The following is a 27,094-nucleotide window of genomic DNA, read 5'->3' on the forward strand; positions in this document are numbered from 1 at the left end:
GAGAAAAGATGGCTGAGGGGAGATATGATAGAGGTCTATAAAATACTGAGTGGAGTGGAACGCGTAGATGTGAATCGCTTGTTTACTCTTTCCAAAAATACTAGGACTAGGGGGGCATGCAATGAAGCTACAAAGTAGTACATTTAAAACAAATGTATCTAAGATCATGTAATGACTGCATCATAACAACACTCTGTAAGCCACATTGAGCCTGCAAAAAGGTGGGATAATGTGGGGTACAAATGCAATAAATAATAATAAATTGGAGAAAATATTTCTTCACTCAACATATAATTAAACTCTGGAATTCGTTGCCAGATAATGTGGTAAAAGCAGTTAGCTTAGTGGGGTTTAAAAAAAGGTTTGGATAGCTTCCTAAAAGAAAAGTCCATAAGCCATTCTTAAAATGGACTAAATATATTGTACTATTTGCGATCTTGCCAGGTATTTGTGACCTGGATTGGCCACTGTTGGAAACAGGATGCTGGGTTTGATGGACCTTTGGTCTGTCCCAGTACGGCATTACTTACGTACTTATGTACTTGGGATTCTAAATGGAATGTTGCTACTCTGAGATTCTGCTTGGAATCCTGTCACTCTTTAGGATTCCAGAATCTTGCTATTCTTTGGGGTTCTACATGGAATGTTGCTACCCTTTGGGTTTCTGCCAGGTACTTGTAACCTGGATTGGCCACTGTTGGAAACAGGATACTTGGTTTGATGGACCTTTGGTCTGTCCCAGTACGGCATTACTTACGTACTTATGTACTTGGGATTCTAAATGGAATGTTGCTACTCTGAGATTCTGCTTGGAATCCTGTCACTCTTTAGGATTCCAGAATCTTGCTATTCTTTGGGGTTCTACATGGAATGTTGCTACTCTTTGGGTTTCTGCCAGGTACTTGTAACCTGGATTGGCCACTGTTGGAAACAGGATACTTGGTTTGATGGACCTTTGGTCTGTCCCAGTACGGCATTACTTACGTACTTATGTACTTGGGATTCTAAATGGAATGTTGCTACTCTGAGATTCTGCTTGGAATCCTGTCACTCTTTAGGATTCCAGAATCTTGCTATTCTTTGGGGTTCTACATGGAATGTTGCTACTCTTTGGGTTTCTGCCAGGTACTTGTAACCTGGATTGGCCACTGTTGGAAACAGGATACTGGGTTTGATGGACCTCCGGTCTGTCCCAGTATGGCAACACTTATGTACTTATGATTATTGTTTAACATATCCTGACATTCCACTTACATCTCTTAGACAATTAGGGCCAGATTCAGTAAACATCACCTAAAGTTAAGAACCACTGAGATCTGTGCTAAGCAACCTTTATAGAAGAGCACTTAGAGTGGATTCCCACGCCCAACTGAGTGCGAGGACTTACGCTGGCTGACACACCTGGTGTAAATCGTCGTGTCCAACTGATGGCAGTTGGCTGCACAAATCCAAACATTCAATAACATTGCGCCTAATTTCTGGGAATGCCCCTGACCCTCCCTTGGCCACACCCCCTTTTTGGCAGCTCACATTAGAATTTACGCAGACCACTTTACAGAATATGCCTAGCAAGTTGTGTGCATAAATTCGAATTAATTCCAATTAGTGTCAACAATTGCTTGTTAAGGGGTAATTACTGGCGTTGCTTGGTTTAAGTAATTCAATTGCAAATGCAGAATACGACCGGATTTGTGTGCGCAATTTCAGTTGTGCTATATAGAATCCGGGGGATAAAGTGTTGCATAAGGGGATCCCTTAGTTGGCCCCTATGGTAAGCCCCTATGTTCCAGTTAGAGTTTTGATGTCCGTCAGTGCTTTGCTATTAGCCCCTCCCATAGAGGTCACAGGCTTGCCTTACAGTAACACAGGGGAGCGCATTTTTTTCGGCGTACTCCATTTCTGTGGAATGAGCTCCCCGTGGAGTTATGGGTGGGGGGGGGGGGGGGAGTGTCTTTTAAACAGTTTAAAGTGAAGTTAAAAACGTATCTTTTTCAACGAGTATTTGGACTAGTGCTGTCCAATTCGCGATTCGAATCAATTCGAATAATTTTCGGCAAATCGATTCGATTCATTTTTTTTTTTTAATCGAGTTTTTTTAAAAACTCACTACTAGCTGCTTCTTCTGCCACCAGCCACCAAACGTTTCACATGATGTAACACAGCATGGTGTGCTCACATTGAAGTTTGCCTTTCTTCAATTGCTGGTGCCTGGTTTTTGGTTTTTTTTTTTTTTTTTTTACCCTTTGTGTTATAATATTAGCATGTGGGCCTCACTATTTCAATCTAGTTAAATCGAACCAAATTGAATCGAAAAACCAAATTTTTTAAAAGAATCGAATTGTACCGAATCGAAAATGTTGTGACTGAATCAGACAGCACTAGTTTGGACCTATCATAGTAACATAGTAGATGACGGCAGAAAAAGACCTGCACAGTCCATCCTGTCTGCCCAACAAGATAAACTCATATGTGCTACTTTTTGTGTATACCTTACCTTGATTTGTACCTGTCCTCTTCAGGGCACAGACCGTATAAGTCTGCCCAGCACTATCCCCGCCTCCCAACCACCAGCCCCGCCTCCCACCACCGGCTCTGGCACAGACCGTACAAGTCTGCCTAGCACTATCCCCGCCTCCTAACCACCAGCCCCGCCTCCCGCCACCGGCTCTGCCACCCAATCTCGGCTAAGCTCCCGAGGATCCATTCCTTCTGAACATGATTCCTTTATGTTTATCCCACGCATGTTTGAATTCCGTTACCGTTTTCATCTCCACCACCTCGCGCAGGAGGGCATTCCAAGCTGATTGTGTATGCAGGATTGTTGAGAGTTGTTGGAAATATTTTAAATCTTGGATGGATGGGTTTTGTAAATGATCACTGTCCGATCATGATGTGACACTGTTTTCTTTGTTCTTTTCTTTTTAGATTATTTTAATTTTATTTTTGTTACATTTGTACCCCGCGCTTTCCCACTCATGACAGGCTCAATGCGGCTTACATGGGGCAATGGAGGGTTAGGTGACTTGCCCAGAGTCACAAGGAGCTGCCTGTGCCTGAAGTGGGAATCAAACTCAGTTCCTCAGTTCCCCAGGACCAAAGTCCACCACCCTAACCACTAGGCCACTCCTATGTGGCTTCTATTACAAGAGTAGTAGTATACCAAGTATTTTCAACGATTAAGCAATGAAATTAAGAAGGTTTGTAAACTGATCGAGCGATGGCACCAGAGGTTAAGCAGGCTGGTGACAAAGTAATTGTCATTAAGAGACACATAAATGCTGAGCTGTTTTCTGAGAAATAAATATGGAAAACATGTTGGACCTGCCAACCACGTATGTGAAATCTATACACACTTCTTAATATAATGTATTATGTTCTACAAGGTGGCATGCCATGCTCACAACAGGGAGCAGTGTTTTGTTTAGCCCGGTATAATGCGAGCCGACATCTCTGGTACCTCAGCATCACCACAGGGATTTACACTGCGGCTTTTACCATGGAATTATCAAGGCCTGCATAAACATTTTATGCTAAACATCCGGACCTGACAACGCTGGACTCACCTTTACAGAAATGAAATTGTAATCTACTGGTCATATTTTGGAAATGTAAATGCTTTGAACTTTGCCGCTTTGCTATCAGAGCAATGCTGGGATGAAAGCCAACAGGAGGCAAGGATGAGGCTTTCTGTCGGCTCAGCTATGGATAATTCGGGGGCTTAAGAGGGGTGCAGATAGAACAGTGGAAGGCAGATCTAGGGCAGATCTATTCAGGAAATCTGGACTGCCCCTACTTGACATTTCGCCCATTAGATTGTAAGCTCCTTGGAGCAGGGACTGTCCTTTTTTGTTAATCTGTACAGCACTGCATAACCCTAGTAGCGCTCTAGAAATGTTAAGTAGTAGTAGTAGCAGATCTAGGGTGCATTTTATTTTCCTGTTGAGTAAGTGCTGGGAAGGAAGGGGTGGGGGATGTAAACAGCGGATTTTCTTTCCATGGTTAGGATATGTTGGGAATAGCAGAGGGCGGCTGGAATTGGATATCAGGCTGGTTATTTTCATTGATTCATTGAGGAGGAGGAGGGAAGGGTAGAATTGCTTCTCAGATTTTTTTTTTTTTGTTACATTTGTACCCCGCGCTTTCCCACTCATGGCAGGCTCAATGCGGCAGGCAATGGAGGGTTAAGTGACTTGCCCAGAGTCACAAGGAGCTGCCTGTGCCTGAAGTGGGAATCGAACTCAGTTCCTCAGTTCCCCAGGACCAAAGTCCACCACCCTAACCACTAGGCCACTCCTCCACTGTTGCTACTATTTGAGATTCTACATGGAATGTTGCTATTCCACTAGCAACATTCCATGTAGAAGTCGGCCCTTGCAGATCCCCAATGTGGCCGCGCAGGCGTCTGCTTCTGTGAGTCTGACTCACAGAAACAGAAGCCTGCACAGCCTTCTACATGGAATGTTGCTAGTGGAATAGCAACATTCCATGTAGAATCTCCAATAGTATCTATTTTATTTTCGTTACATTTGTACCCCGCGCTTTCCCACTCATGGCAGGCTCAATGCGGCTTACATGGGGCAATGGAGGGTTAAGTGACTTGCCCAGAGTCACAAGGAGCTGCCTGTGCCAAGTGGGAATCGAACTCAGTTCCTGAGGACCAAAGTCCACCACCCTAACCACTAGGCCACTGTTATTATTATGCTTACGGATTGCTAGCTGAGAGAGAGAGGTGGAAGGAATTATAGGATCAGATGGGGGGGGGGGGGGTGTCTTTCTGCTGTTGTTTTTGGCATTTAGCCCAAGGGCAGAGGAGGGATGGCTGAACAGTGAATGGGCAAGATTTAGGTCTGTTATTGTAGCACTCAGATTTGTCCAGAAAATATTTAACTAATCGGCTATCAGGCCCCACCTTGCTCTGTGTGTTCAAAATTTGTCTAGGCCAGTGATTTTCAAACTTTTTCATCTCGCGGTACACTGACAAGGCACAAAAATGGTCAAGGCACTGTCATTTTTTTTAAAGGATATATATATGTTATTTAACAAATGAGAATTAAGATTATGTTTCATGTTCAATAATTACATTTGTAATCACTGTGTTATTGTTACAGTTGAATATTGTTATTGGCGGCAAAAGGGCAACAAAACACTTCAAAGATAACAAAATTAGCCACAAATAACATGCATTCAAAAACATAGAATTTTCATGTCAACAATAGCAAAATAAAACTCTCCACTGCTAAGCACATTGTGAAAAAATACAAAACCTGAAAAAATCCTAACATACATAAGTACATACATATAAGTACATAAGTAATGCCACACTGGGAAAAGACCAAGGGTCCATCGAGCCCAGCATCCTGTCCACGACAGCGGCCAATCCAGGCCAAGGGCACCTGGCAAGCTTCCCAAACGTACAAACATTCTATACATGTTATTCCTGGAATTGTGGATTTTTCCCAAGACCATTTAGTAGTGGTTTATGGACTTGTCCTTTAGGAAACCGTCTAACCCCTTTTTAAGCTCTGCCAAGCTAACCCCCTTCACCACGTTCTCCGGCAACGAATTTCAGAGTTTAATTATGCGTTAGGTGAAGAAACATTTTCTCCGATTTGTTTTAAATTTACTACACTGTAGTTCCATTGCATGTACTAATATGTCATACAACAGTAGCACTAATTCCAATGGTTTAAATAACAAGAACCTTACAAATGAATAGGCAGCACTACAAATATTACTCTGGGCCCCAAAACACCAATATACCTCTTCCTTCTAGTAAAATAGAACAAATGGGACAGATACAGATCTCTACACCTCAGTCACATACAAAACACAGACAGACCCTCACCAAACGCAGAGCATGATCGCAAATTAGAAAAAGAGATATAAAGACACAGAAAGTCAAAGTACCACAACATGGGAGAAATAAAAACAGAAATGCATTTCCTCTTATACTGAACATAATACAAAGACATCCACGATGTACATTTCCTAAACTAAGATAATCTACTTAAGAAATTCAAAATAAAACACATCTTTCTACCTTAATTGTCCTAATTTTTCTTTTCTGCTTTCCTCTCTGTCTTCTGCCCATGTTCCAGGGGCTGCTGTCCATTTCTTATTTCTCCTCCTGACTTGTTCCATTCCCGTATTGCATCTGCCTCTGACATATTGATCTTTCTCTTTTAGCTCTTTCCTCAATTTCTTTTTCTGTCAACTCAGATTTCAACCGCTTTCTCACCCCTCTATCAACTTTCCATCTCCTTATCTCATCCCCTAGTTTTCCCAGTTCTTGTCTCATTCCTCCTAATCCCTTCTGTCTTTCCTCTATTCCCCATTACTGCATTTTTACACTCTGTACATATTATCCTCCTCTTACTCATCTCCTTGACAACCCCCCATGACCTCTCCCTCATGGTTTTCCCATTCCCAGTTTCTCTCCTCCCTCCATCCCCCATTTGTTGGCCAGCATCCCTTCCTGTCCCCCCCACCCATTCTCCCTTCCTCCCTTGTAGCCCGACATCTGAATGTTTCTTCCCTCACCCCCATCTCCTTGTATCATTTCTCTCTAATCCCTCCCTCCCTCCCTGACCCATGGCCATCTCTTCCTCTCTCTCTTCCCTCCTTCCCTGCCCCTGTGGCCCAACATCTTTCTCCCTCCCCTCCACCTTTAAGTCCATCATATCTCTCCTTCTTCCCTTCCACCCCTTGGATCCATCATTTCTTCCTACCCCCTTGAGACTATCACTCTATCTCTCTTTCTTCCCTCCTTCCTCTCAGGTTCATCATCTACCCTCCTCGGGTCCATCACTTCTCCCCCCTGTGCCCCTCTGGTCCATAGGCTCTCCCCCTCTTCAGTTCATGGCTTTTCTCTCTTTCTTCCATAACTCCCCTCCACTCCCCAGGTTCTGTATTTTTCTATTTCTTTCCTCCCCCTCCCACAGGTCCAGCATTTTTCTTTTTCTTCCCTCCCTTCCCTCCACCTCCTCATGGTTCCAGCATTTTTCTCTTTTTTTCCCTTCCCCCTCCATCTCCAGGTGCAACCTCTCTCCCTCTCTCTTTCTCTCCAAGCTGTTCCCCTCCCAGTCTACCTTAAACAACATCTTCCCCGGAAGTAGTAGTAATTCATAGCCACTGCTTGCAGCCTGCTTGGAGCCTCTCTTCTGCCATGACCTGCCCCCTTCTGACGCAACTTCCTGTTTATGCGGAGGTGGACTGGGGCAGAAGAAAATCTCCGAGCAGGCTGCAAGCAGTGGGTGTGAATTACTGCTGCTACTGGGGAACATTATTTAAGACATGGTTTAAGGTAGATGGGGGGACAGTGAGAGAACAGAGTGGAAGAAAAACAGGAGAAATTTGAGTTCATAAAGGGGGAGGCACTGGGCCCCCCCCAGTGCTCTGGATCCTCGGTTGCCTGAACAGTCAGTCCGCCCCTGTCCGCGGCACACATTGAAAAAAGCTGGTCTATGCAGAAGGGAACACTTTAAAAGCCAATTTTAACTGTATACCTATTTTGAATGTTGATCTCTGCAACTTGTTCAAGATCAAATCATGAATGAAAGCAAAAGGAAATTTAGCTGTGATCAGCAGTTCTTCAGCTCTGTGTTCTAAACAAGGCCCTACACTGTTGTAGACTGAAATCAATACTACTGTGTCAGTTTTTAGCAGGATACTCAACTAGCTGTGAATTCAGTTCAGCCCCCACAACTCAGCTCCATTTCAAAAAGTCAAGAGTTCTGTGTACGTTACTATCAGCTTATTAATCAGCTCAGAACAAAGCTCACATCAGTCTATGTCTACTACTCATGAAATGTATTTTTAAATAAAACACACTCAGTTTCCAAATATGTCTCCAAAACCATCCCTACTCAGAACGTCTCTTTTCTGTCTGACCAAAAATGTGTCTGCCATAAAAGTGTGGACAGAGGGTCTCCTGGAGGAGGACTGGGAGTGAAGGAATCCTCCCAAGTACCTGTGGGGGGAGACCCAGGGAAGCAAAGAGTGGTCCTATTTCCAAGGCGTGCACCTAGGGGTAAAAAGTAACTACCCAGGGGTTACAAAAGAAGGAACAGAAGACTGGAAAGGTACAAAGTGGAGTGGAGGAGTGGCCTAATGATTAGTGCAGCAGGTGGCTGACCTGGGGAACCGGATTCGATTCCCACAGCTGCCTGATGGTTAGCAGTGGGTTGAGATCCTGGGGAACCAGGTTCAATTCCCTCTGCAGTTCCGTGTGACCCTGGGCAAGTCACTCAAGCCTCTGTTGCCCCAGGTACAATAGCAGTAAAATGTGAATGTACTACTTAGATTGTGAGTCCACTAGGGACAGACCGCACTTAGGTCTAAGCAGTATATAAATACTGAAATGAATGAATGAATGCTCAGATCCGAATGTCCTAACCAAAGCCACACCCAGATTTCGGTATAAGTGACTTGAACTGTGCTGTAGAAACTTGACAAGACAGGACTGCTGAAGAGAGGAGAAACCATTGCTAATGTGACTGTTACTATGTTAATCTCCGAGTTGGTGACAGAAACAGACTGCTATTTTGTTTGCCTGTTCAGTAAGAAAGTTTCTTTATGATTTTCACTGCATCTGGACTGTGTCTGTGGGGCTCCCGATCTGTCCACCACCAGCCCCACTGCCAAAAGATGCCTCTGTGTAGTTATACAATGGTTGTCTTTTTGTCTTCTAAATCCAGGTAACCAGTTATAACATTGTCCTCTTAAAAAGTCTACCTTACTGTTGAAGGTGAGAATTATAACCAAGATTAAATTACCAACAGCAGAGCCTTGGGCTGTCATTCCCGGTCTGAATTACAGCAGCAGCTCAGCAATGTCGAGACATTTTTCTCTGTGTTAAATCCACAAGATTTTTTTCCTAAGACAAGCTGCTCAAAGATTGAACTCTTTAATCAGGAAATTTCAACAAGTCTCACGTCTACCAACAAAGGTTCAGCAAAAAATTGTAGGTGGAACCATTGTTTTGGGACTAACTTAAAATATATTTTTTGACAAGTTTGGTTCTCCTGTAGACCACAGAGGAAAGGATGTGTCAAACTTGACTTTTGGGGGTTTCTGATTTTAGTTTTCAACCAATAGAAACCGATAAAACAAAGGAGGCAAACAGAGAAATGGTGTCTAATGGATAAAAATCCCACTTCCCATAGTACATAGAGGAACTAGCCGTTAAGCCCGTAACAACAGGCTAGTTTTTTGTTTTCCTATGGCCTCCCCCATCCACCAAACCTGCTCTCCCCTGCCCTCCCCCAATGTCCAGCAACCCTCCTCTCCCCCCTCCCATCCGCTCCATCCACCCGTGTCCATCAACTGTTCTCTCCCCTACCCTCCATCCTCGGGCTCCCATCCACCGCGATTGTGACCTCCTGTGCCCTGCCGTCCCCGCCGCCGCCATTTTGCCGTACCCTCCGCCACCACCTTTGACCCCCCCGGCGTCGCTCCCCTCTTTCCGCCGTCGTGGTGTCGTCAGTTCTCCATCGCTGCGTCTGTTTCCCTCAGTTCCGCCCCCTCCTTCCCTCCCTGCTCCCTCCTCCTCCGATTTCCACGCCCATGTCCAAGCCCTCCTCCCTATTGGGCTGTACTGCTGGTGGAAGCGGGGCTTGGACTTCTGCACTCTCAGCGTTCCAACTCTACTGCGCATTTGCAGGTGCGTCGGTCACTTGCCTTTTATATGTTTGATGTTATGGATAGAAATGAGAGAGGGGAGGAGTAAAGTTGCTTTCATACACAGCCATTGATATCTAGGTCTTTATTTTGGAAGTATCCTTACATGTAAAAAAAACAGAATTTATACGTGTAGATGAGCACACATGTGTAAACGCAACTGTAGAAATGGGGCTATAATGTTCATCATATTTACTATGGAAGGAGGTGTGGAGAGGAGGAGGAGGTGGTACGATTTGGGTGGGTAGAGGGAGCGGTTTGGGCTTGTCTAACATATCAACATGGATTCCCCATTATACAAGAGGAATCCGGGTAGATAGGGGGGAAAAACACACATCAGCATTAACATCTGCCTCTAGGCTCAAAGAACTGCTTTCTTGAAGGAGCAGGTGTAAATTCCAAAGGATGGCCCCCCCAGATCACCCCCTCCCCCCCTCCAAAGGCACCCCAATTCTGCTCACTCTCATTCTCCTTCACTCAGGCATCTAATCCCTCCGAACTCCCTTCCTAAGGCACGTGATCCGCTAGAGGTCACCAACACCATTTCGAACTCAGAAACAGGACGAGAAGGAACAACTGAGGGTTGCTTCTGTTCACACTAGACACCAGGAATCCCCGGTAAGGCTGGAGATAGGTTTGTGTGTATGTGTGTGTGTGTGGGGTGGAACCTTAGAAGTGCTTTCCTATATGCTGGGGGAAGATGGGTAGGAGAGTCTTCAGATGGGTGGGAGCAGGGGCGTAGCCAAACACCCAATTTTGGGTGGGCCTGGGCCCAAGATGGGTGGGCAGAAGAACCCCACCCCATCCCATAGGTGATTTGGTCTCTCCTGCACACCTTTTAAATTTCAGATTTTCAGTGAGGAGCAAATAATACACACTACTCATGTAGGCCCCACATCCTTCCCACTGATGCAACTTCCTGTTTCCGCATAGGTGGTAATACGTCAGAGGGAAGGCTGTGGGGCCGGTGCGAGCAGTATGTATCAGTCGCTGCTTCCTGCAGGCGAAGATCTGCTATTTATAAGGTATGCAGGAGGGACAGTTGTTGGGAGTTTCCAGCTTGGGAATCTCTGCCGGCCACATCATAGGTGTGCTGCTACTGGTGGGCCTGAGCTCAAAGTGGGTGAGCCTGGGCCCACCCAAGTCCACCCTTGGCTACGCCACTGGGTGGGAGAGTCTTCAGATGGGTGGGAGAGTCTTCATTCTGACTCAAAATGGGTTAGGTGTGGGGGATCAGACACCTTCACAAGATTGTGGGGGCAATGGATGCCTGTGGAGGTTGTGGGGATTGGATGATTGTCTGAGGAGATGGGGAAATCAGATTCCTTCAGAGGGCCATGGCAGGAAGACCACTATCCTGGGGGGGGGGGGGGGGGGGGGGGGGGGAGGAATAAGGGTGTGTGTTGACATTGGGGAGCAGGGAGTTTAAGAAACTGCTCCCATGCACTTTTGGACTTGGGTAGGACATTTTACTTACTGATTTGAAGCTTTTTAAAATCACTTCTCTCTCTGGATGTGGGGATCCTTCCATGTGCAAAAGGCTCTTATAAAATACTGATCCAACCTAGATGTCTGAATTTCCCTCTCTGTCCTTTCTAAAATGAGGGTCCTAATGAAACAACCAGTGTTTGTGATGGCTTCATGTCTTTTCAAAACAAAAGCAGAACTGAACAGATAGTATAGCTAGGTAAGTTGCTTGTTAACTAGATGAAACTGCTAAACCGAGGAGATGTTGTTGTGACTTTTATTGCAAATAGCAGAAAAATGAAAAGCTCTGACATTACAACATACAATTAATGCAAGAATAACTACTGTGTAACTTAAGTTACAATCAACTGATTAACATTCATCGAATTCGAGTACAAGCCTTCCATAATTTTTACTGGCTATATTTTTATACTCCCTCTGGCTTACAACATTGATTCATTCTCATCAGTCTTACAGACCATTTGCACAATAACCTGTCTGACAGAAGTTTGCTTTTCGCAAAGCTGATATGCAACAGAAGAATCACTGTGCTTGCCACTTCCTCTTAGATATGAGAATCATCTGTTTTTATTTACTTAAGTACATAAGTATTGCCATAGTGGGACAGACCGACGGGCCATCAAGCCCAGCATCCTGTTTCCAACAGTGGCCAATCCAGGTCACAAATACCTGGCAAGATCCCGAAAAAGTACAAAACATTTATGCTGCTCATCCCAGAAATATTTTCCCCAAGTCCAATTTAATAATGGTCTATGGACTTTTTCCTTTAGGAAGCCATCCAAACCTCTTTTTAAACTCTGCTAAGCTAACCTCCTTTACCACATTTTCTAGCAAAGAATTCCAGAGTTGAATTACACATTGAGTGAAAAAAAATGTTCTCCGGTTCGTTTTAAATGTACTACTTTGTAGCTTCATCGCATGCCTCCTAGTCCTAGTATTTTTGGAAAGTGTAAACAGACACCTACTCCACTCATTATTATTTTTTTTTTTGGACAGTTTCCTCCTTGGGGCTTCTAGCTGAAACACAAACTAGGACTGAGATCCTGCTGCCAGCTCGATCCTTCATTTGAAAACACCAAGGGGTTTCCCCTCCTTATTTTATACCCTCCCAGTTTCCTTTGGCCAACTCATTACAGTGAAAGCTGTGAGCCAGTGGCCACAAACTAGAGAGCTTCCACTAGGACCCCAGAAACCGGAGCCCTGAATTGAGCCACTAACTGTCACCAATGCATGATGAGTTTAATTTCCGCTACCTCCCCCCCCCCCACCCCGCAACAGCCCCATGCACATGGTCAGTTCTAGTCATTTTTACTGACCTGAAGCGCCGTTCTCCCTCCAGCACCGGCAATTCCCATAGCCAGCCTTCTGCCAGCGCGCGTTGTCGGAGCCTCTTCTCAGGTGCGTCCCGCCTACTCTGCAACTTCCTGTTTTCCGCAAAGGTGGGACGCAGGAAGTTGCAGAGTAGGCGGGACGCGCCTGAGAAGAGGCCCCGATGACGCGCGCTGGCAGAAGGCTGGCTATGGGAATTGCCGGTGCTGGAGGGAGAACGGCGTTTCAGGGCAGTAAAAGTGAGCAGACCATGCGGACGGGGAGAGCGGGCAGAAGAGGCTGGGCGGGCCTGGAGCAAAAGTGGCTGGGCCCGTCCAGGCCCACCCGTGGCTATGCCCCATCATGAGTGATTCCTCCATAAACACTAACTTGCTATATTCTCCCTTCAGAAGACTGATCTGATGAGATCATATTTCATATAAAAACATATTTAAACACAACCTGGATAGTTGCTAAAGAATATAATTCCACTGCCTATTTATTGCATGTAAATCTCTCTCAGATCAATTAATTAAATGGGCTGAAAAGACTTCAGATGCTTGGCATACACATATGTTTTTTTTAAATCTGGATGCCTCGCTGCTCAGAGTTCACCTTTGAAACTTAACTTTTTCGGATGCGAACTTCTGGCAAGCATCGTCATAAGTCAAAAAACCTCTCCATACGAGATTCTTTTTCTTGAAGATTTTTGTATAATAGATTTGAAAAATCCACTTATCAAATTCTTTATTAGAGATACAAAAGGCACTTATCTCATCTGTGGCTCAAGCTATTGGGTACGCTCTACAGCGAGCTCCTGTTTCGCCAATGCAGGTACACGCAAAATATGCAAATAAGATAACTGGCTTACAACCTTTCATCACCCTATGTACAAAGAATTGTTAAATTTACTGAGGTCCCTGGACATTTAGCACATGTTTGAAGGTGTGTTAAATGATTCATCTTCATCCCCTAACCCCATCAATATCTTTCTTTCATGGCATTAGCACTGGGGGGGGGGGGGGGGGGGGAGCAGACTAGAGAGACTGTCATGTCCTCAAAGTGTATGGATGAAGAATAGATCATATCCCAGATTACCATGTTGGTGGAGTCAGTGGGATTGGCGGTAGGTTAGGGAATAGGGAGAGCATGAGGGATTTTCAGAGGCTGATAACTTGTCCCACCATCCAGTATTTCACTGGACATTTTAGCATATACCCTCTATAATGATGAACACACACAGTTATCTGAAAAGCAAGCAAGAGAGATTACATATGAACGTAAGAATATAAGAGTAGGCCATACTAGGTCAGACCAATGGTCCATCTAGCCCAGCATTCTGTTTTCCAAACAGTGGTCAAGCCAGATCTCAAGTACCTGGCAGAAACCCAAATCGTGGCAACACTCCATATTACAAATCCCAGGGCAAGCAGTTGCTTCCCATGTCTGTCTCAATAGCAGACTATGGACTTTTCCTCCAGGAATTTGTCCAAACCTTTTTTAAACCCAGATATGCTAACCACTGTTACCACTTCCTCCGTCAAAGAGTTCCACAGCTTAACTATTCGTTGAGTGAAAAAATATTTCCTCCTATTTATTTTAAAAGTATTTCCATGTAACTTCCTCGAGTGTCTCCTAGACTTTGTACACTTGGAACGAGTAAAAAATCGATTTACTTCTACTCGTTCTACACCACTCAGGATTTTATAGACCTCAATCACATCTCCCCTCATCTGTCTCTTTTCCAAGCTGAAGAGCCCTAACCTCTTTAGCCTTTCCTCATGTCTAGATCTGTCTGAACAAAAAATCAACCACTGTGGAAACCAGTCTGTATAACTCATTATATCATTTCAATCCGTGTTCATCATATAAACAAACCGATTAAAGACCTCAGAAACCCAGCAATGCTGGTTCAATGCACTGCTATACTGAGTAGACATCCAATCATAGGTCAGGAACACCTCCATTCCATCACATCTTGTTTAATCAGCCTTGTGGGTCCATCACAGTATAACATTCTCGCACTTAACAGGACACCATGCTATATTTCAACCAATTCATGATGAAATCACACCCCCAGAATGATTTAATCCCTTACGTAACATGTGGGTCCATACCTTGGAGAACTTACCAGTGTCTTGTAGTCAATTTGTTGCCTGATGAGTTTGTCCTCACTCAGGGAATAACGGGCTTCCCCAGTGATCGAGTCAATGGGACCTTTTTCCATCTGCTGTTTGATCGCACAGAAAAGGGAGAAAAGCGGCTCTCCTGCACATTCCTTCCAAAAACAAACACCAAAGAAGCCAGTTATTTTACAAGTATATGAGATTTGCCTTCAGCTGCCATTGCTAACATTAGAGAATATTAAGTCCACTGCTAGCAAGTAAATCTCTCTGCATAATATTTTATATGTTACGAGGAAAAGACTTCAGATACTCGGTTCACACTGTTGCTCAGTGGACCGCTTCACCCAGCGTATACTTTGAAATATTTCGTTTCTTGAGGTTATCAATAGAAATCAAACAAAATAAAACATGGAAAAGAAAATAAGATGATACTTTTTTTATTGGACATAACTTAATACATTTCTTGATTAGCTTTCGAAGGTTGCCCTTCTTCCCCAGATCGGAAATAAGCAAATGTGGTAGTAGATAGTATATATAAGTGAAACATCCAAGCATTTCATTGACAGTCTAGCAGGGTGGGGGTGGGTAGGAGCTATGCATGGGGACACCTGTATGTTAATTCCATTTTTGACGTGCGTTCAAAACACATGGTAGCAAATTTTTTTCTATTTTCTACCACGTGACGCTTACCCAGCGGTAATCGGCAGTTTATGCGTGCTGACGCTTACTGCCCGGTTAGCGCATGAAACCTTACCGCTAAGTCAATGGGTAGCAGTAAGGTCTCAGGCTGAAAATAGATGCATGCCGGTTTTAATTTTGCCGCACATCCATTTTCGGCCACAAAAAGGCCTTTTTTCACAGGCGTGCTGAAAAATGGAGCTGCGCGCATCCACAACACGCGTCAACACCAGCGCAGGCCACTTTTCGGCGTGCCTTAGTAAAAGGGCCCCAAAGTGACTCACCCAAAGTCACAAGGAGCTACAGTGGGAATCGAACCCAGTCCACCAGGATCAAAGCCCACTGCACTAACCATTATGGCACTCCTCCACTCAATACATACATTATCACACCTGGTCCATAAAATTATATACAGTGATGCCCCAGGATATATGTCTGGCCTTTTAGACCTACCAACCAGAAACTCAATCAGATCATCATGCTCTTATTAAAATCTCCGCCACCCTAGTTGCAAAGGACTCAAATAGAAAATCAGTTCATGGATCCAGCTTCTCATCTATAAGTACACAACTCTGGAATGCACTCCCAAAGGCCGTGAAAACTACGTACGACCACCTCAACTTCCGGAAATCACTAAAGACTTATCTGTTCGAAAAGGCATATCCTAATGATCCAACTTAATCACCTGAATCCAGCGACTCAAGTAAACCCAGGCTTGTTTTGACCTTAGTGAACTTTATATAACTTCCCTCTCTATGTTTCCTAATGCGTCTGTACATATCTATTTCATTTGTAATACATTGCTCTATATTTGTTTATTGACCGGAGGAGGCTTTCGCCCCACGGCGCTATGTAAACCACATTGAGCCTGCAAATAGGAGGGAAGATGTGGGGTACAAATGTAACAAATAAATAAATATGAGTTTCTTATGGGGAGTCATGGGTTGCTTGTCACTATAGTGGAGTGGAGGAGTGGCCTAGTGGTTAGGGTGGTGGACTTTGGTCCTGGGGAACTGAGGTACTGAGTTCGATTCCCGGCACAGGCAGCTCCTTGTGACTCTGGGCAAGTCACTTAACCCTCCGTTGCCCCATGTAAGCCGCATTGAGCCTGCCATGAGTGGGAAAGCGCAGGGTACAAATGTAACAAAATAAAATAGATACTATTGGAGATTCTACATGGAATGTTGCTACTATTGGAGATTCTACATGGAATGTTGCTATTCCACTAGCAACATTCCATGTAGAAGGCTGTGCAGGCTTCTGTTTCTGTGAGTCTGACGTCCTGCACGGACGTACGTGCAGGACGTCAGACTCACAGGAGCAGAAGCCTGCGCGGCCACATTGGTGATCTGCAAGGGCCGACTTCTACATGGAATGTTGGAATAGCAACATTCCATGTAGAATCTCAAATAGTAGCAACAGTGGAGGAGTGGCCTAGTGGTTAGGGTGGTGGACTTTGGTCCTGGGGAACTGAGGAACTGAGTTTGATTCCAAGCACAGGCAGCTCCTTGTGACTCTGGGCAAGTCACTTAACCCTCTATTGCCCCATGTAAGCCGCATTGAGCCTGCCATGAGTGGGAAAGCGCGGGGTACAAATGTAATAAAAATAGTTGTAGAGAATTGCATAGCTTTGTAGTTTCACTTCAAAACTTAAGCATAGTTCTAATGCAAGTTAAAACCTTTGCTGGTAGAAGTAATTTTATATTCACTGTGATCTTTGAACCACAAATGAGTCAACTCTGGAAGAAAAGGCTTTACAAATGAAGGCAAATAAGATTAATAAGGTCTTACTTTAATCAATTTGCTTATAGTTCAAATGTTAGTTCTTCCGCATTTAGATTACTGTAACATGCTTTAATTGAATTTGTCTGTTAAGTTACTGAGAAAACTGCAATCGATTCAAAACACAGCTATTAGGCTGATTTTTAACCTTAAGAAATTCGATAGTGTTTCAAATTTAGTTACATTGGCTCCCGGTATAGCAGAGAATTTTTTAATAAATCGCTTTCAGGCTTATTTTCGAAAGAGAAGGGCGCCCATCTTCCAACATAAATCAGGAGATTGGCGTCCTTCTCTCAGGGTCGCCCAAATCGGCATTATCGAAAGCCGATTTTGGGCGTCCTCAACTGCTTCCCGTCGCGGGGATGACCAAAGTTCACGGGGGCGTGTCAGCACCGTAGCAAAGGCGGGACTGGGGCGTGATTAAGAGATGGGCGTCTTCGGCCGATAATGGAAAAAAGAAGGGCGTCCCTGACGAGCACTTGGCCGACTTTCCTTGGTCCATTTTTTCTTGTGACCAAGCCTCAAAAAGGTGCCGGAACTGACCAGATGACCACCGGATGGTATCGGAGATGGTCTCCCCTTACTCCCCCAGTGGTCACCAACCCCCTCCCACCCTAAAAGAAAACTTTAAAAAACTTTTTTGCCAGCCTCAAATGTCATACCCAGCTCCATCACAACAGTATGCAGGTCCCTAGAGCAATTTTAGTGGGTATTGCAGTGCACTTCAGGCAGGCGGACCCAGGCCCATCCCCCCCACCTGTTACACTTGTGGTGGTAAATGTGAGCCCTCCAAAACCCACCCGAAACCCACTGTACCCACATGTAGGTGCCCCCCTTCACCCCTTAGGGCCATGGTAGTGGTATACAGTTGTGGGGAGTGGATTTTGGGGGGGTTCAGCACCCAAGGTAAGGGAGCTATGCACCTGGGAGCACTTTGTGAAGTCCACTGCAGTGCCCCCTAGGATGCTCGGTTGGTGTCCTGGCATGTCAGAGAGACCAGTGCACTACGATTTCAGGCTCCTCCCATGACCAAAGGGCTTGGATTTGGTCGTTTTTGAGATGGGTGTCCTCGGTTTCCATTATGGCCGAAAACCAGGGACGACCATCTCTAAGGTCGACCATCTCAACATTTAGGTCGACCATCTCTAAGGTCGACCTAAATGTTGAGATTTGGGCGTCCCTGACCATATTATCGAAACGAAAGATGGCCGCCCATCTTGTTTCGATAATACGGGTTTCCCCGCCCCTTTGCGGGGCCGTTCTGCGAGGACGCCCTCATGAAAACTTGGGCACCTCGTTCCATTATGCCCCTCCACGCCTACTTTTCAAGCTACTTATGGTCTTTCCTCTTCTCTACTTAACAATTTGATTTGTGTTCCTTTATGCAGGTTTCCTTAGAGATTACATAACCTGCTGATATTACATTTGGCTATTTTGAAGGGAGTCTGAGTTTTTAAGATAGTTAAAACCATTTTTTCTGATTTTACAATACCTTATTGGAATGTGCTTCCTATTAATATTAGAACTCACGTTAACTACCTTTCTTTTCGTAAGAAAATTAAGAGTTATTTGTTTTGTTGATTCTTTTTAATATGTTTATCCATGCCTGGTATATTTAGGGTTATAACATTTCTGTTTTTAAGACGGAATCAGATGGTGTAAACTGCACTGGACCCGATTGGGGAGGGCGATAGCATATAAGTGTGTGTTGATATTGACATTAATGATATGATGATGAGTGTTGCCTTCTGCTGTGCTCTGGGGCAAAAGTGGCATGGAATTTTTGAGTGTCAATTTAAATGAGCACCATTATTTGGAATATGGAGACTAAATAAAGCTATTCTGATCCACATTCTGTACTTCAGGTTCTAGGATTAGCAAAACCGTGCTTGGTGTGGAGGCCCACTAAGAAGTAGAGCTCTTTCGTTTCCAGAGGCGGTCAGGATTTATAGACATCCTCTTCAATTTATGCTTAAGGGAGATAATAAACCATTCAACAATAAATATACCATAAACAAGACAAATTATACACAATGGAGTCAATATACAACCACAGCAGCATCTGTAATAATGCAGTGGCCTTTTACTTACTCTGTATATACAGTGCTGCTATAAGGATAGTCAATGATGCTGAATAGACGTTTAGCAAATACTAATATGTACTTTCCAATAAGACTACTGGTATATACACACTGAGAGGTCCTTTTACTAAGGTGCGCTGAAAAATGGCCTGCGCTTCCCGGTGCCGGGTCCCCCCCCCCCCTCCTTGGAGGCAGAGACGGAAAGGTAAGGGGGTAAGCGGGAGTGGCAGTGTGAGATGGGGGTGCTGTGCAGCGGTCCGGTTCTGCCCCGGGCCTGGCCATGTCTCTCGGCGACCCTGGGGCGGATCAGGGGGCATTCCTAGAAGTTAGACATGATGTCATCGAATACTGTCGTTTGCACGCCCAACTGCTGAAAATGAGGCACCAGCATTTACAGCAGGCGTAAATGCTGGCGCCTAAAGTTAGGAGCGAAATCCACCCTAAGCTAGTATTTCATAAAGGGGACTCAGCACAGAACACCCTTTATAAAATGCTAGTTCAGTACAGATCTTTCCAGCACAGTTACTGAATCCGTCCCATAGAGGGCAATTCTATAAAGAGTGCTAAAACTTAGACACCCAAAATTTGGGCGCTCAGCTAGTATTCAATAATGGCACATTTGTGTGCCAAATCTGTTCAGAATACTAGCTTATGTACCCAATTCTACATCCATGTCTATGGCTAGTGTAAACGGTCATGCCTAAATGTGGAATTTGCACATGTAAACGTGCCGTCAGACTCATATTCCAAAAAACAGACTTCGATTGAGTGAGCCCGCTACTCCAGGCCCTACACTGGCTCCCGATCAAAGCAGGCGTAGCCTTCAAACTATGCACCACAGTAGGCCAAATGATCTTTGGCGATGCCTCTGCACATATGTCAACCCTGGTTCATCTACCCTGTTTCCCTGAAAATAAGACATCCCCTGAAAATAAGACCTAGTAGAGGTTTTGCTGAATTGCTAAATATAAGGCCTCCCCCGAAAGTAAGACCTAGCTCCAAATTGTATCTTCCGCCTCCCGCCCCCCGTCTGAGACCGCCCTCAACTCCTCGACATATTACCTTCCATTCCATTCCGGACACGCCGCTCTGCGTTTAAAGCTCAGCTGTTATTTTAAGTCGCTGCGGCAGCTCGAGTCCAGTCTCTCCCGTCAGTGTCCCGCCTTCCTCTGATGAGGTATTTCCTGTTTCCACGAGGGTGGGACATTGAAGGGAAAGGCTGAAGTCGAGCCGCCGCTGCCCTTCCCCACAGACATTCGGCAGCCTCCTGACATCTTTAAAACTGGGTGAGTGTCCCAACAGAAGGTACATGGGGGGAAAGGGGAAGAAGGGGGTATTAGGAACCCTAAGGACTAAGCTTACTTAGAATGCTGTACTTATCTTACGGTAGGTAAATGGAGATTCTGTGCACTGTACTGTTCAGTCTCCTTCTTTTTCGTTGTAGAGGGATTGTTGTGCCGACTCATGTTTCACCAAGCTGTATCAAGGCTTCCCCTTAATTTACTTAATGCTGACTTCTTGTCCTGCTGCTGTGAAATTAAAAAGGCTGCTAAAATTCTAGGAAGCTACTGCTAAAAGTTGCAGTGGCCATTTTCTCTAAGAAGCTGCAATTTTACTGCAGTACGGTATTTTGAACAGCTTGTATCCTCTGCAGCTGATATTGAGGTAAGCCTTGGAGTAAAGAACTGCAATAATCCAATCATGTTACTGTGTTTCCCTGAAAATAAGACATCCCCTGAAAATAAGACCTAGTGCATCTTTGGGAGCAAAAGACACTGTCTTATTTTCGGGGAAACAGGGTACCACTGAAGAACACAAACTCAGAAGCAAGGAACTACCTGAACCCTCCATTGCCTGAGATGTCACAAACTCATCTATAAGTTGGTGCATGCAGTGAGTTTTCCTTACCAAAGCACCAAGTGGTGGAACTCACTGCCTAGGTCCCTAAAAACCTTGACTCATATTCCAAAAAACAGACTTTGATAGAGCGAACCCACTACTCCAGGCCCTACACTGGCTCCTGATCAAAGCACGCGTAGCCTTCAAACTATGCACCACAGTAGACCAAATGATCTTTGGCGATGCCTCTGCATATATGTCAACCCCGGTTCATCTACCACTGAAGAACATAAACTCAGAAGCAAGGAACTACCTGAACCCTCCATTGCCCGAGATTTCACAATCTCATCTATAAGTTGGTGCATGCAGTGAGCTTCCCTTACCAAAGCACCAAGTGGTGGAACTCACTGCCCAGGTCCCTAAAAACCCTGACCTCTTACACCAGCTTTTGAAAACTCCTCACCTACTTGTTCAGGAAATTCTATCCAAAGATAACAAAGGTCAACAAAACATACACAAAACGTTCCACACCAAGCTACCACGAAGTACCAACCGCATCACGCTCAACCATTATGCCATCTCATTGTTTCCTATTTTATTATTTTATCTTGGACTTCCCAGCCCTTTGACTTAATCTTTTCACTGTATTAACTTCCCCAATGTCATCCCCTTCATGTCGTAAATCCTCTAAACCTCATTGTTTGTAACGTCAAATCTTTGCAACATAATCTCGCTCCTTCAAACTTTATTTGCTAGCCACATTGAACAGAACCAGTTTGAAAAATGTGGGATATAAATACATATAAATTAATAAATAAATATAAAGTGCATGCAAGAACTGTAGGAATGCCCATTTAGGTACAGTTACTCACACCAGCCATAGACATGGCATAAGTGGTCCCCCCCTTTGCAGTTTGTCCACCGACTTAGAAAGCTGCCCCACTGTAGATACCAAATTCACAGGTTCCTGAGTTGATCTATCAATGGAAGAGCTCAGCCTCTCAATTGCCTGCCAGAGGGCGTCCAGTGTAACCATCTCGGGAGGGTTCGAGATTCCCTTCCCTTCAGGACTTGCAAACTCCAGCAAGAGAACTGCCATCACCACATATGTCATTTTTTGCACCAGAACAGCTTAGATCCTTTCTGGACCTGAAGAGGGTGACTAGGAATGTAATATCTGCATAATCGGTTGTTTAAGATTATATAGCTTTGGCTAATATTTAGGCTTCGGCCTTTCTTCTTAATTTTAATGATTACTTAATTTGATCTCCTCGTCTTATTAGCCACTCTCCTGAATTTGGTGGTCTAAGGAAGGGATAAATGCATTATTATATATTTTTTTCTTTATAGTAATAATTTTCCCTGTTTCATATAACAAGTGGATGCTTGTATATTATGACTGAAATAATAAATAAATAAATAAATAAGAATAGCGCCTAAGGGAATTTACACACGTACCTGTCATTTTACCCCTGTTTTGGCACTGAACTACTGTTATCATCCATTTCCACGCCTACAGTTGGATGCCTAGTAGGCTCTCAACTTATCACACTGTTTATAAAATTATCCCCATAGAGGCTATAAATTAATGGGTAGGGAAGTTATACACTCAACTGCCACCAATGAACGAACAACTTCTTTTGAATATGAGCCGAACACGTTTGCTCTTATAATACATCCTGATCTCATACCATGAAGCATCAAAATCCTTAAAAGAAGTCTTACAGCTTCATAACCAAAGAAAGAAAGATGTCCACATCATCCACCCTGGAAGAATGCAACGAAGAATCAGCTAAGCAGATACTGGTATATCGGATCCTATGAGCCTCAGGTCTACATAGATCTAAGGATTGGAATTGGAGAAGGTGCAGAGAAGGGTGACGAAAATGATAAAAGGGATGGAACGACTTCCCTATGAGGAAAGGCTAAGAAGGTTAGGGCTCTTCAGCTTGGAGAAAAGGCGGCTGAGGGGTGATATTATAGAAGTCTACAAGATAATGAGCAGAGTAGAGCAGACAGATGTGAAGTGTTTGTTTACCCTTACAAACAATAATAGATCCAGGGGACACAAGATGAAGCTAGAATATGGTAGATTTAAAACAAATAGGAGAAAGTTTTTCTTTACTCAGCGTGTAGTTGGACTCTGGAACTCGTTGCCGGAGAATTTGGTGGCAGCGGCTGGCCTTACAGAATTTAAGGGGGGTTTGGATAGATTCCTGAAGGAAAAGTCCATTGAACATTATTAAAACATTTTTTTTTTGGGGGGGGGGGGGGGGAGGTTTGCCGGGTTCTTGAAGCCTGGATTGGCCGCTGTCGGAGACAGGATGCTGGGCTTGATGGACCCTTGGTCTTTTCCCAGTATGGCGATGCTTATGTGCTAAGGAAAACAGCAAGCTCTCTGTGGGGCCCTTTTACTAAGCCATGCAGGCGCCTACATGCACCCAACTGCGTGGCCCGTGTGATAATTTCATTTTTGACATGTGTCCGCTATTGGCGCCTGAAAATCTATTTTATTTTCTGGCATACGGCGAAAATTGAGTGGTAAGTCAAACTTGACGTGCGTAGGCAATTACCGCACAGTTAACACGAGAGACCTTACCGCTTAGTCAATGGCTGGCGGTAAGGTCTCAGACCCAAAATGGATGCGCCAATTTTTATTTTGCCGCACGTCCATTTTCGGCAAAAATTTTTTTAAAGGCATTTTTTACAGTCGCGCTGAAAACTGGATCTGTGTACGCCCAAAACACTCAGCTACACTGGCGCAGGCCATTTTTTCAGTGCATCTTAGTAAAAGGACCCCTCTATTTACAGAATTGTCTTTTTTGGAGGGAGGGTTGAAAGTTGTGTTATCATATTTTTTGAGTTTAATGATCAAACTTTCCGAGGCTTAGGGCCTCCTATATGCTGAAGTGCTCATCCTTTTTTTTTAATTTTATTTTTATCACATTTACAATATATTTCAAGTATAATTCTTGAGATAGCAAAGATGACTATTAGTCATTATAATATAAGGAAAAATAGTTATTACATATATAATTAAATCAAATCATGATCTTATGCTCATCTTTAGTCCACAATATGGAGGCAAAACATACTATATATCAGGAAAACTTATACTAATATTTAAGAAAAAGGTGGCAGATAAGAGAATCGAGTGACTCTTGAATTAGGGCATAGATTATTACAGATCTTGGTTGCGGTACAAGTAAACCAAGCGCTCATCCTTTTAATTACCCTCAATGCCTTTGAACAGAAGAATTTAAATCTGAAGCTAAGTAACGCTTATAAGATTGAAATAATGATTTATATAAAATAGGAAAATTGAAGAAATTGAAAAAAAAGTTACATACGGGTTGATCCATGAGGATGTAAAGGACACCATTACAATTTGGGGTACAATCCCCGCATGGTGGAAAATGTCTGAAAATCTGAGGATCCCTGAGTACTAAGAAGTAATGATTGGTAGCGACACTGTTAAATATTTTTTGCCACACAGGAGAAAATTCTTTGTCGGAGCCGGCGCTTTTTAGCGCTTTCCGGCGCAACAACATATAATCAAATACGACACAGGAGAAGGTTCTTTGTTGGAGTCAGCGCTATTAGCGTTTTTTTCGCCATAGCGAATACAGTAGAACACTTCGCAGTGCCTTAAGGCACTCGTGTTTTGTCATCTGCACGTCATTGCAACAGTACATCGACCCCTGAGGCAGGCGCCTTTGTTGGCACCGAAACACGGCCCGTGTCGGGTCATTGATTAATAAAGTACTCCTGTTGTCCTAGATCTGAAGGCCCAGTGTTGCTTTTTTCTTTTGATGAATTTAAAGGAAATTAAGTCAATAAATATGTGTTTGGGAAGATAATGAACTGATGATAGAAGTATTCCCCACACTATAAGTTAAGGTCTACTTAATTGATTTGAACAGCAGAAAACACGTTTCAAACGTTGGTGTTATCAGCTGATGGCCAGAGCACTTCTGTGTTATTTCATTGTTAAAATACTGCAACACATTTATAACATATATTTTGCAGCTGATTCCACCCCCAGGCTCAGAGCAGAACATTGCAGTATCAGAAAACAAAGACGTTTTATGGTCTTTTCTTCATTTTCCAGTTCTTTGTTTCGGAACATTTTTCAGATGTCTGCAACATGGCAGATGCTATCTAAAGCAAGAACGCACTTCTTTCATGTTTCTTCGTCCCACTGCTTTGTCTTTTTCTTTCCCAAATCCTCTTCATTTATTGTTCTAGTTCAGTATCGGGTTTTGCCTCCTTCCTAGTACCTTCCTTTATTGATGGCTATTCTAGTCTTCCCCCCACCCCTATCCCCCTTTGCCACTTAATTTGTGATCCAAACACGTGCAGGACACAGGCCAGATTCTCTTCTAGTAAATCCTGAAGAAAACATTAATAATCTTGGAGAAAGGCTTCCCTGCTTCTGGTACCTGGCTGCCGTGTAATTAGTTTATCTGCAAGCAATGCCTTGCTTCTTGCTGGCCTGCCTCTGGTCCTTATCAGATCTGTCTTTTGGCCAACAGCAAGAAGGTGAGTGACTGAGTGGAAAACAAGCTTTTTCGCAACCTGCAGTGTGAATTCTTCTAATTCACTGTATTATGGCTGGATCTCAGGAGATAAAGGGTGCAATAATTAAACTGGCCGCAGTGGTATAAGCTTTGTGGTACTGGTTACCCAGAGGGTTTGTGTCCATAATTGAAGTCATTTTGCTTTGGCAACTGACCCAGGAAAAGTGCAAGGGAGAGAGAGCTGTTCTCGCTTTCCCCTGAGTCCTCTTTCCAGCCAAAGCAATGTATGTAATTTAGAAAATTTGAAAGTATGTGCACTGCAGCATATCCTGACAAAACGTCTCCTGCAGGAACTCCTTCAACTATGAGGGTAAAGTTTGAACAAGGTGCCTAATTTAAGCCACAAACAGGGCAGGGAATGGTTTTGAACTTTGCCCTCAAGGTGGCTTAGCAGAATCACAATAAGCTGAGATGGGATCTAAATATTTATTTATTTTTGTTACATTTGTACCCCGCGCTTTCCCACTCATGGCAGGCTCAATGCGGCTTACATGGGGCAATGGAGGGTTAAGTGACTTGCCCAGAGTCACAAGGAGCTGCAGGTGCCTGAAGTGGGAATCAAACTCAGTTCCTCAGGACCAGAGTCCACCACCCTAACCACTAGGCCACTCCTCCACTGTTGCTACTATTTGAGATTCTACATGGAATGTTGCTATTCCACTAGCAATATTCCAAGTAGAAGTCGGCCCTTGCAGATCACCAATGTGGCCACGCAGGCTTCTGCTTCTGTGAGTCTGACGTCCTGCACGTACGTGCAGGACGTCAGACTCACAGAAACAGAAGCCTGCGCAGCCTTCTACATGGAATGTTGCTAGTGGAATAGCAACATTCCATGTAGAATCTCCAATAGTAGCAACATTCCATGTAGAATCTCCAATAGTATCTATTTTATTTTTTTTACATTTGTACCCCGCGCTTTCCCACTCATGGCAGGCTCAATGCGGCTTACATGGGCCAATGGAGGGTTAGGTGACTTGCCCAGCCAGAGTTTCAAGGAGCTGCCTGTGCCTGAAGTGGGAATCGAACTCAGTTCCCCAGGACTAAAGTCCACCACCCTAACCACTAGGCCACTCCTCCACTCCAGTTTGCCAACTGGATGATTCACCCGACAGGTTTGATCCAGTCCTGGGGTTTTTCCCCATTGCATGCAGGGACTTGTAGTTCTGATCACGGGAGCCAACTTTTCAAAATTATTGGGGGTGCTTAGCCATAGTAGATGACGGCAGATAAAGACCTATACGGTCCATCCAGTCTGGCCAACAAGATACTTTAAATGTATACTCGAGTTTGATTTGTCCTTACCTTTTTCAGGGCACAGACCGTAAAAGTCTGCCCAGCACTTTTTTTTGTACTAAAAGTTCTGAAGATTCTGGAATCCTAAAGAGTTACAAGATTCCGGAATCCCAATTAGTATCAACATCCCATGTAGAATCCCAAAGAGTAACGTGAAGGGGCATAATTGAACGGCGCCGGCGAAATAGATTGCCGGCGATCTATTTTTGCGGTGCCGCAACAGCTGGCCAGAACCGTATTA

The 27,094-nt window shown here is 44.1% G+C and overlaps 1 protein-coding gene across 1 annotated transcript in view; it reads right to left on the minus strand.

Moving 5' to 3' along the window:
* Nucleotides 1-27,094, minus strand: part of PLXNA4 (plexin A4) — a 944,413-nt gene that overhangs the window by 111,411 nt on the left and 805,908 nt on the right. The window contains 1 exon segment of the mRNA XM_030216701.1: nucleotides 14,606-14,752. Coding sequence (XP_030072561.1) covers nucleotides 14,606-14,752 — 147 coding nt within the window.

Source organism: Microcaecilia unicolor, chromosome 10 (assembly GCF_901765095.1).
Source record: "Microcaecilia unicolor chromosome 10, aMicUni1.1, whole genome shotgun sequence".
NCBI lineage: Eukaryota > Metazoa > Chordata > Amphibia > Gymnophiona > Siphonopidae > Microcaecilia > Microcaecilia unicolor.